Source organism: Acomys russatus, chromosome 25 (genome assembly GCF_903995435.1).
Source record: "Acomys russatus chromosome 25, mAcoRus1.1, whole genome shotgun sequence".
Taxonomy (NCBI): Eukaryota; Metazoa; Chordata; class Mammalia; order Rodentia; family Muridae; genus Acomys; species Acomys russatus.
The window spans coordinates 43,363,037-43,373,924 of NC_067161.1; the positions used below are offsets into that span (position 1 = coordinate 43,363,037).

Consider the following 10,888-nt stretch of genomic DNA (forward strand, 5'->3'; position numbering starts at 1 on the left):
AACAAGTTACAAAGTATGTTCCCTGCACCCCTCCACCCTGCCCTGGCCTATGGCACAGGTGCCATCTCCCTGGGTCACTGCTTTGTCTGGCCAGCCTACTTGACCTGAGATTTCCTCCACTACATAAGCCCTTAAGTCCTACAGTATAAATCACTTCCTGTAAGTCTCTGGCATTTAGCACTCTAACAGCCTTTCCGGTCTCCACCTCGCTGCCCCTACCAAAACCAGCCCCTCCCTCTGATCCCAGGGATGTTCTCCACAGATTCCATGGGTTATCCTCAATTTTCCCTTCTCTGTCCCCACCAACACTCCAACGCTTTCCCTAATACCGTCTTACCTGTGACCTGTTACAAGGTGGCTCCCTGCTTGCTGGTTTCCTGCCTCCTGTCTGTACGGCAAGGCTCCCTTTCTACTTTTTCTATCCCTTCAGACAATGCCAGGATAAGGAGCAATTTTGCCCCTTGTCTGGTCCAGGTATTCCATACCCAAACCCCAATCCCAAACCCTGCTGTGTGCTGGCCACACCAGCTTGATTGGAAACATCCCTGGGGCTGCCCTAGCAGGGAGTGTAGTTCCACCCTTCACACCCAGATGTAGGACCTCCGCCCATCCCTCCTTATCCGATGCTCTGGGACTTGTGAGTTTCTGTGGGAGACCCCTGAGTGGCCTGTGGAAAAGGTCAGGAGATTCTGGAGTGCCAGGAATGACTGTTTGTTGTGTTTTTTGGTGTTTGGAGACAGGGTTTCTCTGTGTAGCCTTGACTGTCCTGGACTTGCTTTGTAGACCAGGCTGGCCTCGAACTCATGGCGATCCGCCTGCCCCTGCCTCCGGAGGGTTTAAAGGCATGTGCCACCACGCCCGGCCAGGATTGACTGTTACACCCAGAACATGGTGGAATTTCATGGTTGTGGCCCTCTGGTTTCCCTGGCAGCTACTTCCAGGGGATACAAGGAGGACAAAGCCACGGTGTTCCTCATTCTGTCTGCAGGTTATGAGAGGAACCCGACCGCTAACCCTGGGAAGAGCCATGCCTCAGAGGAAGACCATCTGCCACTCCAGATTCTGCAGTCCCACTGACGTCTGACGTCCCAGATGCGGCAGCAGGCTGGCAGGGTAGAGCAGGGACTCTTCCCAGCCACACCTGAGCCTACTGAAGTTTGGTGGAAATATAAATATTTTTTTGCAAACTAAGTCTTCTAGAAGTATTATTGGAAGAAGTTACTGGGATCTTGCATTTGTATGTGTCTTTTAAGTGCCAACCTGGGCCAGGGGCTGGTCTGCTCAGAAACCCTCACTGGCCAAACCTCGGTTCCAGCCCTGTTCTCTTCCTGAAGGCTGTTAGGGGCAGGTCAAGGGTTGGGTACAAATGAGCCACTTTCCCGCCTCTAGGATGACAGTTTCTTTTAAGCCCTGGATTGTTGCTTTTTCACCCGCCTGGGCTTCAGTTTCCCACCTCTCCTCACCAGTCTTTGCTGGCGAGCCAGAAGGGCCTTCTTGAGACAGAGGCCAGCATGTCACCTCTGAACACTTTAGGCCGGAGAGCAGTACCCTCAGCCTTGCCCTTGTTTGCCCGTGATTTCCAGACCCACCTCACCCTGCACATCTTTCTCTTTCAGGGGAGTTTGAAGAAAAGTGCTTAGTACTTTGTCTTAATTATTCATGATGCCTGAATGGCCTCACATTTGACCCTTTGCCTTGGCATTTGCTAGATGTTTCTGTGACTTGAAACTTCTAGAAGGAAGAGAGCGGCAAGGGGAAGCTGCACCTACATTAAAGAGTCAAGGCCAGATGACTCAAGTTTGAAATTTTCTTTCAAGCCAGGGCTAAATTATCTTGGGCCATATGCCCTGTTGTACCCTGCCTCTCCTGTGACTTAACATCTTTGTGACTGTGAAAACCTCACTCTAGCTGGAGAGATGGCTTAGAGGTTAAAGGCACTGACTGCTCCTCTAGAGGTCCTGAGTTCAATTCCCAGCAACCACATGGTGGCTCACAACCATCTATAATGCAATCTGATGCTCCTCTTCTGGCCTGTAGGTTTATGTGCAGGCAGAGCACGGTATACATAATAATAGATTAAAAAAAAAAGGGCGTGTGCCACCACTGCCTGGCACAAGATCAATTTTTGGATCTCTGTGAGTTGGAGGCCAGCCTGGTCTACAAAGTGAGTCCAGGATAGCCAAGGCTACACAGAGAAACCCTGTCTCGAAAACCCAATAAGATAAAATAAAAAAGAAAACCTCACACTACTATTCTTAGCAGACCACTAGTTTCCACAAATCCTAAAACTGAAAAGGTCACAGGGTAGCACCTGAAGCCTACAGCAGAGAGCCCCCTCTGCTGTAACTTGCCAATTGAGGTCCCTACTTTCCAAATGTTCTGTAACTACACTTCCAAGTTGGGCAGTGGCGGCAGTGGCTTAGCACTCAGGAGGCAGAGGAAGGCAGATCCTGTCTCGAAAAACAAAACAAAAATTTTTTTTTGAAGCTGGGCGTGGTGGCACACGCCTTTAATCCCAGCACTTGGGAGGCAGAGGCAAGCTGATCGCTGTGAGTTCAAGGCCAGCTTGGTCTACCAAGCAAGTCCAGGACAGCCATGGCCACACAGAGAGACCCGCCTGCCTCTGCCTCCCAAATTATGGGATTAAGGGCGTGTGCCACCTTTGCCTGGCCATATATAATAGTTCTATCAGACTTTGCACTGAGGTGTTTTGAGACAGGATTCCATTCTGCAGACCAAGTTGGTCTTGCACTTACAAGAACCCTCCTCGAGGCTACTGAGTGCTAGGATCCCAGGCTGTCCTCAGACTCTCTAAGTAGCTGCACATGACCTTGAATTTCTGATTCTGCTGCCTCCACATCCCCAGAACTTGGAAGGTTTTTGGAGACAGGGTTTCTCTTGTAGTCCTGGACTCACTCTGTAGACCAGGCTGGCCCCTGAACTCACAGCGATCCCCCTGCCTCTCGAGTGCTGAGTGCTGGGATTAAAGGCGTGCGCCACCATGCCCAGATGAGCTTGGAAGTTTGTTACAGTACCCAGTTTGAGGTGCTGAGGATGGAGCTCAGAACTTCGTGTTAGCTAGGGAAACACTTTTCTGAGCTACGTTCCCAACTCTTAAGCCAGAACATGCCCAGATCCTGAAGGGATAGATAGCATCAGCAGAGAGAAGCCCGATGCAAAAATCTCGAGTGGAAAGGGAACAAAGGAACGGAAATAGAGCAAGCAAGAGCTCCTCTTGATTCTAATGAATGTGGTAAGGGCTGTCTGCGTAGGGTCTAGAATTTTCCGTGGACATGCTAAAAGAATAAGTCTGTGCAGAATGGCCCAAATCATTACACTTAGCAGCAGCCGCTGTTTCTTTACTGTCTTTGAATGCAGTTTCGGGCGTGATATCTCAGGTGAGCCTCAGAACAGCCAATGTCTTCGAACACCCAACCAGATTATCTTGGCCCGCTTTTTTTTTTTTATTCTGAGATAGAGGATCACTAAATTGCCCAAACTGAACTCGAATTCCTGCCTCGGGCGCCTAAGCAGTAGTTGTGATTACAGGCCTGTACTGTTAGGTCCGAGTCCACGTTTTGAAACGCGACACGAATTAACAAAACACTGAAAAACCGCGGGGGAAACCCACCACGACACGGAGACGTGGCGGGCCCGAAGCCGCAATTAAACCTTCACGCAGGCGCGCTGGGACTCGCCGGGCTCCTAGCTACCCAGAATCCCTGGGGCGGCGGAGACCACTCGCTCAACGGACCGGGGGGGGGGGGAGACCTGGGTAGCGAGGCGGGGCTATGACTAAGCCTGCTGGGAGTTCCCGTGAGCCTTTGCCGCCCTCACCCTCCCTCGGGTGAGGAGTGGTCTATTCCGAGACCTTAAGAAGAGGGCGCGCACGCGTTGGTGCCTCTCTGCGGACACCATGGGATCCTTCGTTCTGTTTCTCTGTCGTCTGTCCCTGAGCCTAGTGGAGCCGAGTCGGAGCGATGCTGAGCCCACGTCCGGCCTCCCAGCTCCGCCGTTGGGCGCCATGCAGACCTAGGGGAGCCTGGTAAGTCGGGGGGTTTTGTGTCGTGGGGCGCCGCGCATGGGCTGGGTGTCGACTGCCCTGATGATAGTACCAATAGGAAGTGCCGTCCGAAGCGACAAGTGACGACGTCCCTATTTAGCTGACTGCAGTCGCTCAAGCCTCGGCGGCTCAGTGGTGAACACGAGTGTTGGACTTGCCTCTTGATCGTTAATCTTTTTAACCTTTCAGACGCGGTCTTGACGACGTGGTGCAGGAGCAGTACCCGACTATGAGGTAAGAGTTTCGGGAACCTTTGCTGTGTGGCTAAAGTTACAGTGTCGCCCTCTACATGCGTCGTTACTGAGTAGTGTGTTCCAGGCACAACCCTAAAGTAAGGATTGCACTTGAGTCCATGCTTTATGCTGGAGATGGCTCGGCGGGCGAGAGGCCTTTCCCTGTACTGTATTGTTACCAGGTGGGGTGGTGAAGATGGGTCTCCACTTAATGGCTGAAACTAACCTGCTGGGGTGGGGCGATGGAATGCTTGACTGCTGTGATGAGATCGCTTGTAGGAAGTGCCGTCAGAAGCCGATAACTGACGATAACTGCTCTTGGCTGACTAGTCAAGCCCTCGCCAGTTGCTGGTGTTTAGGATCTGACTCGGTCCGAAGTTTAACAGCCGCTGTACTCCTCCAGGTTGGAAATTTCGTTCAGAGTGGGAGATTGTCAGCAGCCTTGGCCTCCCCTGAGGTGAGCTTTCAACTCGTCGTGTGTGTCTGGTGGCCGTGGAGGCTAGAAAAGGTGGTTGTGAATTCACTGAGTGCTGGGAGTCAAACCTGATCCTGTGCTGTAAGCTTTGAGCCATTAATTTAGGTTAAAAGCCTATGTGGTGATATGGACAGCAGATGCTACCGTTAGGGACCCATGGATTGAACCCAGCTGGGCTGGTTTGGCAAGAGCCCCCTGACTGGTGGCTAATCAGAATTGCATTTTAGTAACTTGAAGAATAATTCCCCCTGTGCTGTCTAAGATGTGAAATAACACCCTGCTTCTGCAATCCATTTTAGGAGTGTCCATTTTCTCAAGTTCTAGAAAGGAGTGCTGGAGTGCAGCTTGTGCTCACGCAGGCCTCAACAGCAAAGGAGGTACGTTTGACCTGTACTAGTTGTCACTGCTCTGAAAAAGATATCAAATGATGAGATCACCTAAATACAGCTGGAATTACCGGCAGATTGGAAGTGGTGACCCTATGGTTTTCTGAAGATGTCTTTAAAGGTTCTAAATGCCACTGGTCAGGGAAGGAATGATTCTGAATGTAGTTCCTTTGCAGGCTATATCCCCAGAGGAGTCCAGCCTTCACCTCAAGATCCTGACAGCAGTCTCTTCAAACCTTGAAAGCACGCCAAAGATGGGTCTGCCAACTTGGCTCTGGCCAGGCACATTGTTAGTCCTGACCCCACAGGAGCCTCTACCTTTTAATAAATTTTTGTTTATAAAATTGATTGCCAGTGTATTGGGTGAATTCATTAAGCAGTGTGTGCAGTAACCATTAATGAGCGTGGTCTTTGGCTTTGATCCTTCGCATGTATTTGAAGAGTTCACATGAGTGTCTGGTGTTAAGCAGCCCATCTTCAGCACTGTAAACTTCTGGCCAGTCTAAACTGCTTTTACAACCTAAGACTTGGGCAAAAATTCCAAAGCAAGTAAGGCACCCACACGCACTCCCTATCTCCTTGGCTGCATTTGTGAAGTACCGATTAAGGACCCCAGCTTGCCCACATCCTGCTGGCCCTGTAAGGCTGCCCTTTCCCATAATTGGTTTTTTTTTTTGGTCCACCAGGTCTGAACCCTTAATTCAGAACAGTTGTCTTGTAGGTGTTGCTCATGAGACTAGGAGTGCTTCTGGGGAAATGGTGGGTGTGAGCCCAGCTTTCCCTCTAAACTAGGCCTTTAACTGAGGTTCTTGGAAAGCCACTCCAGGGCTAAATTCTGGGGAAGGGGTCTTCTACACAGCAGGTAGCTGGGTGAGGGGATTAGGCACAGTACTGCCCTGCACAGTAAGCCTGGCAGCCAGGAAAGGGAGGTCTGTAGCTTGGACTGGACTTTCCATACTTAAATGTTCAAAACCACCTTCAAGAATGCCCTGGGGATTAAGAGATGGGTAGATGCTCCAAGGGTCTTTTCCTTAAATGGTCTGTGATATATCTACCTGAATTTTAATTGGCCCCAATGGAGAACACTTGGTCCAGATGCACAAATCTGAGAGAACAGCTGAATGGAGACATCAAAGTTCCTTGAGGCAGGTACTCAGTTGGGGTTGAGGACATCCCTGGCAGCTGGGTCAGCTGTGCGCCCGCATATCCTCCTGGTGGGAGGAGCCCCGAACCTCCCTTGATCATCTAGTAGAGCCTCCTGGTTAGGACCCGTATATCCATGTCAAGTCTGAATCACAGCCTCCCTACTTTCATGGTCTTCAGCAGGTGTCACAGGGCTTCCTCCAGGGTCCTGCTGACTTGTAGCCTCCCTAGCCTCTTCCCCAGTACCTGGCCCCTCCCCCAGCTCCAGGATGGTTGGCAGGTGACCCTGTTTTGGAGACCGTTTGCGCAGGCTGAGCAGGAAAGGCTGGGGTAAAGAGAAGATGTCCACATTGTTGCCCAGGTCAATCCATGTGACGTTGGGGAATTTGCTGGGGTCCTTCAGGGTGTCAGTGAGGTCCCTCAGCAGAGCCCTGGTCAGTCGGTTGCCATTGAGGGCTAGTGTGGTGAGGCGAGGCAGGGTACTGAGTGCTGGCAGTAGCTGCAGGACCATGTCATCCGTGAGGCCCGTGAAGCCTAGCTCCACACTGTCCACTTGCTCTCCGCAGCGCTGAAGGTAGCTGGTCACACGTTCCAGGTCACGGGAAGTCAGAGGAATGCCTGACAGATCCACCATGTTGTCTGGAGGATTCCCAGCTAGGAGGGCCTTAAGACTGAAAGAAAGGGAACAGCAGGTTAAAGCAAGCAGGGCAGGACTTTAATGGAGGCAGCATCACCACAGCTTAACTCTGACCTGAGACCTCAGTTCTCTCCCCTGCCAGGATGGAGGAGCTAGGGCATCCTCTTTCTTGTGGGGCCCCAGCATCTGCTTCCGGCTGAGCAGGTGGGCAGAGCATGAGGCTGCTATTCCAGCAGCTCTCCAAGCCTGTTTCCATGATAACCTTGCAGTTTCCTCTTAATCCCTTAGTTTCCTACCCTGTGCCCTCTAGCTAGTTAATTAAGGTCTGTGCTACTTCATAACGGTAATTTGCTGCTGTTAGGAATCAATGTAGATACCTGATATGCGACCCCCAAAAGGGTCACGACCCACAGGCTGAGAACTGTTGCTCAAGCCTCTGAGGGCGCCTGTGCTCGCGCCTCTATATTACTACATAGACATACACACATATGCATAATTGGTTTTAATATTTTATTAATTAGTTACTTCATGTGTGTGGACCTTTGCTGCTGGAGGAAGCCAGAATGGTGTTGGGTCCACTGGAGTTACAGATGGTTGTGAGCCTCCATGTGGGTGCTAGGAATATGAACCCCAGTCCCCTGCAAGCACAGCTGGTGCTCTAACTCACTGAGCCCTTAACTGGTTGACTTGAAACAACCTAGAATCACCTGGGAAGAGAGCCTCAATAATTGTGTAAATCAGGTTGACCTGTGGGCATGTCTGTGCGTGCGTGCGTGCGTGCGTGCGTGTGTGCGTGTGTGTCTGGATAAGTGAGTTAACTGAAACAGGAAAACCAGGTCTTTAGGCAGTGTTATTCTCTGGGTGGGGGCCAGGACTGAGTGGGCAAAGCTGAGAGTTAAGCATGCGCGCCTGCTGCTCCTGACTGAGCGTGACTAGTGGCTTCAGTTTCCCGCCATTGACTCTGTCATGATAGACTGTAAACTGGAATTGTAAGTCAGACAAATGCTTCTTCCCCTAAAGTTGCTCTTGTTAGGTGTCTTGTCCTTTCCAGTCCCCTGGGAGCTGCCAGGATGATCTGGGCACAGCACCAGGACCTTGCCAGTCTTTGAGCAGGCAGGCCACTCACCTGTGTCATTTGCAAAATGCCGGAGTGCGCCGGGCAGTGGTGGCACAGGCCTTTAATCCCAGCACTGGGGAGGCAGAGGCAAGTGGATCGTTGTGAGTTCCAGGCCAGCCTGGTCTACAAAGGGAGTCCAGGACAGCCAAGGCTACGCAGAGAAACCCTGTCTTGGGAAAAACAAAAACAACAACAAAAAAGCAAAGAGCGGGAGCGCTTCCTCCTTCGGGAAGCCTGCCTCTCAGCCTGTGTCCACTTGCTTCCCGCCACAAGACCCGTGTATATTGTGTCTCAAGCCCTCTAGCCTCTTGGTCTCTAGAGATTGTAAAACCCTGGAGGGTCCTCACTGCTACATGGCTGAGAGACAGGGCTCAAAACTGGGTCCCCTGGCAGGACCCAGGGAACTTTCTGGAAGTGGGTTGTGATGGCCACAACCTGAGGCAATTTTCTTGCCTCAGCCTCCAAAGTACAGGATTGCAGAGGTATACCACCATGCCTCGCTTCCGTCCCAAGTACTAGGAACACTGGGAACTAGAAATTCATGTCCCATCCCCACCTGCCTACCTGGGGGGGCCATACTTGCCAGTTCCCATCCCAGGGATGTCCTTTTCAGCATCTTGCATGTACCTGAAATGACCAAGTCACTTCCTTGGTCCTTAAATCCAGCATGGTCTTACCTCCTTTAAGCAGGATTTATTGCTACCCACTCTGGTGCCTCAGGAAGGGCATCAGTCAGCAGGGCTGGGGCAGGGCAGACTACAGGGACGGCCACTCACCAGGCCTGTGGCTTCCTCTTCACCAGCCCTCGGTGCCGCCTCCATTGTGAATGAGGACTAAGGTGGTAGGTCAGCTGCCGGCACAGCTTCTCCATGGCGCCCAATGCATCCCCTTCCTGCAGAGACAATCACAGGCACGGTCTGTGAGGTGTCCCTGGAGACTTGGAGGTGCCCTGACTCCCACTTGAGACTCCCTGGCTCCCTGTAAGCTCAGCACAAGAGAGCCCTGATCTGTTGGCCCCAGTGAGCAGCTTTGGCAGGAGCAGCAGGAGCAAGGTGTGTGTGTGTGTGTGTGTGTGTGTGTGTGTGTGTGTGTGTGTGTGTGTGTGTGTGTGTGTGTGTGTGTGTGTTGTGAGAATACAAACCCAGGACCTCAAACGTTCAGCAAGTGCTCCTCCTACCGACGATGCTCTCTGAGCCTCTGCCTTGACAATTAATCACTATCGGTGGAAAAACCCGACATTTACATAAGAAGCCCGCGTGTGCAGGTGGTCTGACCATGACTGGATGGAACAGACCGGTTGAGCAGGACATTGTACGTGGCCCTGCCAACTCACAGTATTGAGATTCATTCACTTGCACAACGTATCTTTTGTTGTTGTTTTGTTTTCCGAGGCAGGGTTTCTCTGTGTAACCATGGCTGTCCTAGACTTGCTTTGTAGACCAGGCTGGCCTCGAGATCCACCTGCCTCTTGCCCCTCCCCCCAGTGCTAGGATTACAGGCATGTGCCACTGGGCCATATCTTTAAGTGCCTCCTAAGAAGCACATGAACAAGATTCGTGTATTTCACATAATAATAAAGTATCTTATTTTTACTTATGTCCTTCCTGAAAGTGGGAAAACAGACATCTGAGAGGATTCTTTCCCAGTGCAATCTGTCCATCTACACTACCTGTGTGCTTCATCAACATTAATAAAAAAAAAGATTTATTTATTATGTATACAATGTTCTGCCTGCATGCGTGCCTGCACACCAGAAGAGGGCACCAGATCTCATTATAGATGGTTATGAGGCACCATGTGGTTTTTGGGAATTGATCTCAGGACTGTGGAAGAGGAGCCAGTGCTCTTAACTTCTGAGCCACCTCTCCAGCCCTAGCATTAATTAAAAAAAAAAAAAAAGAGAGAGAGAGAAACTTATTTTTATTTTATGTGTATTGGTGTTTTTCCTGCATGTTTGTCTATGAAGGTGACAGATCTCCTGAAATTAGAGTTACAAACAGTTGTGAGCTTCCATGTGAGTGCTGGGAATTGAACCAGGGACCTCTGGAAGAGCAGCCAGTGCTTTTAACCACTGAGCCATCTCTCCAGTCCCAGCATTAATTTTTAAAAATTTCATGTGGATGTTTTGTTTGTATGTATGTAGTACCCACAGAGGCCAGAAAGGGGGAGTTAGAGTCCCTGGAACTGGAGTTACAGATGACTGTTAGCTACTATGTGGGTGCTGGGAGTCGAACCTGAGTCCTCTTCAAGAGCAGCCAGTGCTCTTAATTGCTTAGCATTTCTCCAGCCCTCTTTCATCATTTAAGTTTGTGTCCCTTCAATGATTATATAGTTTCCCTTTTTTCTTTTCTGTTCTGTTCTTTTTCTCTTTCTGTGTGTGTGAAGCCTCCCACACCCCTGTGCAGCTGGTGTCGCTACCTGTCTCCCAGATGAGAGCTGAAGGCAGAGAGGCCACATTAATTCATTCAAGGCCACGCACTGAACCAAGACATGGAACCCACACAATCACAGAATTTGGCCCATGTTGTTCTTGTCTTGTTTGTTTTTGGTTTTTCCAGACAGGGTTTCTCTGTGTGGCCTTGGTGCTCCTGGACTCTCTGTGTAGACCAGGCTGGTCTCGAACTCACAAAGACCCCCTCTACCCCACCTGCCTTTGCCTCCTGAATGCTGGGATTAAGGCTGTGCGCCACCAGGCCTGGCTTCTGTGTTCGTGTTCTGCTTCTCCATCAGCAGTGACAACAGGACTGAAAGCTTGATTCTTGACACCGTCCCCAACTCCTGGGTTGGGCCTCACACGTCTCCACCCAGCTCAGAGCTGGCACAGGGCTGTGCTG

General features: G+C 50.9%; 1 protein-coding gene and 3 non-coding genes across 4 annotated transcripts in view; 3 read left to right on the forward strand and 1 right to left on the reverse strand.

Moving 5' to 3' along the window:
- Window positions 1-4,098: 4,098 nt before the first annotated feature.
- Window positions 4,099-4,169, forward strand: LOC127208847 (small nucleolar RNA SNORD49). Its single transcript, XR_007833120.1, has one exon. It is a non-coding gene; the product is annotated as a small nucleolar RNA SNORD49 (small nucleolar RNA).
- Window positions 4,170-4,552: 383 nt separating this feature from the next.
- LOC127208844 (small nucleolar RNA SNORD49) lies at window positions 4,553-4,624 on the forward strand. Its single transcript, XR_007833118.1, has one exon. It is a non-coding gene; the product is annotated as a small nucleolar RNA SNORD49 (small nucleolar RNA).
- Window positions 4,625-5,193: 569 nt separating this feature from the next.
- Window positions 5,194-5,266, forward strand: LOC127208872 (small nucleolar RNA SNORD65). The gene has a single exon (XR_007833138.1). It is a non-coding gene; the product is annotated as a small nucleolar RNA SNORD65 (small nucleolar RNA).
- A 1,132-nt stretch (window positions 5,267-6,398) lies between these two features.
- Window positions 6,399-10,888, reverse strand: part of LOC127208831 (leucine-rich repeat-containing protein 75A) — an 82,879-nt gene continuing 78,389 nt past the window's right edge. Inside the window, exons 3-4 of the mRNA XM_051168472.1 lie at window positions 8,831-8,946; window positions 6,399-6,971 (exon numbers count right to left, since the gene is read on the reverse strand). Of these exons, the coding sequence (XP_051024429.1) occupies window positions 6,440-6,971; window positions 8,831-8,946 (648 nt within the window). The 3' untranslated portion in view covers window positions 6,399-6,439. The remainder of the gene's footprint in view (window positions 6,972-8,830; window positions 8,947-10,888) is intronic.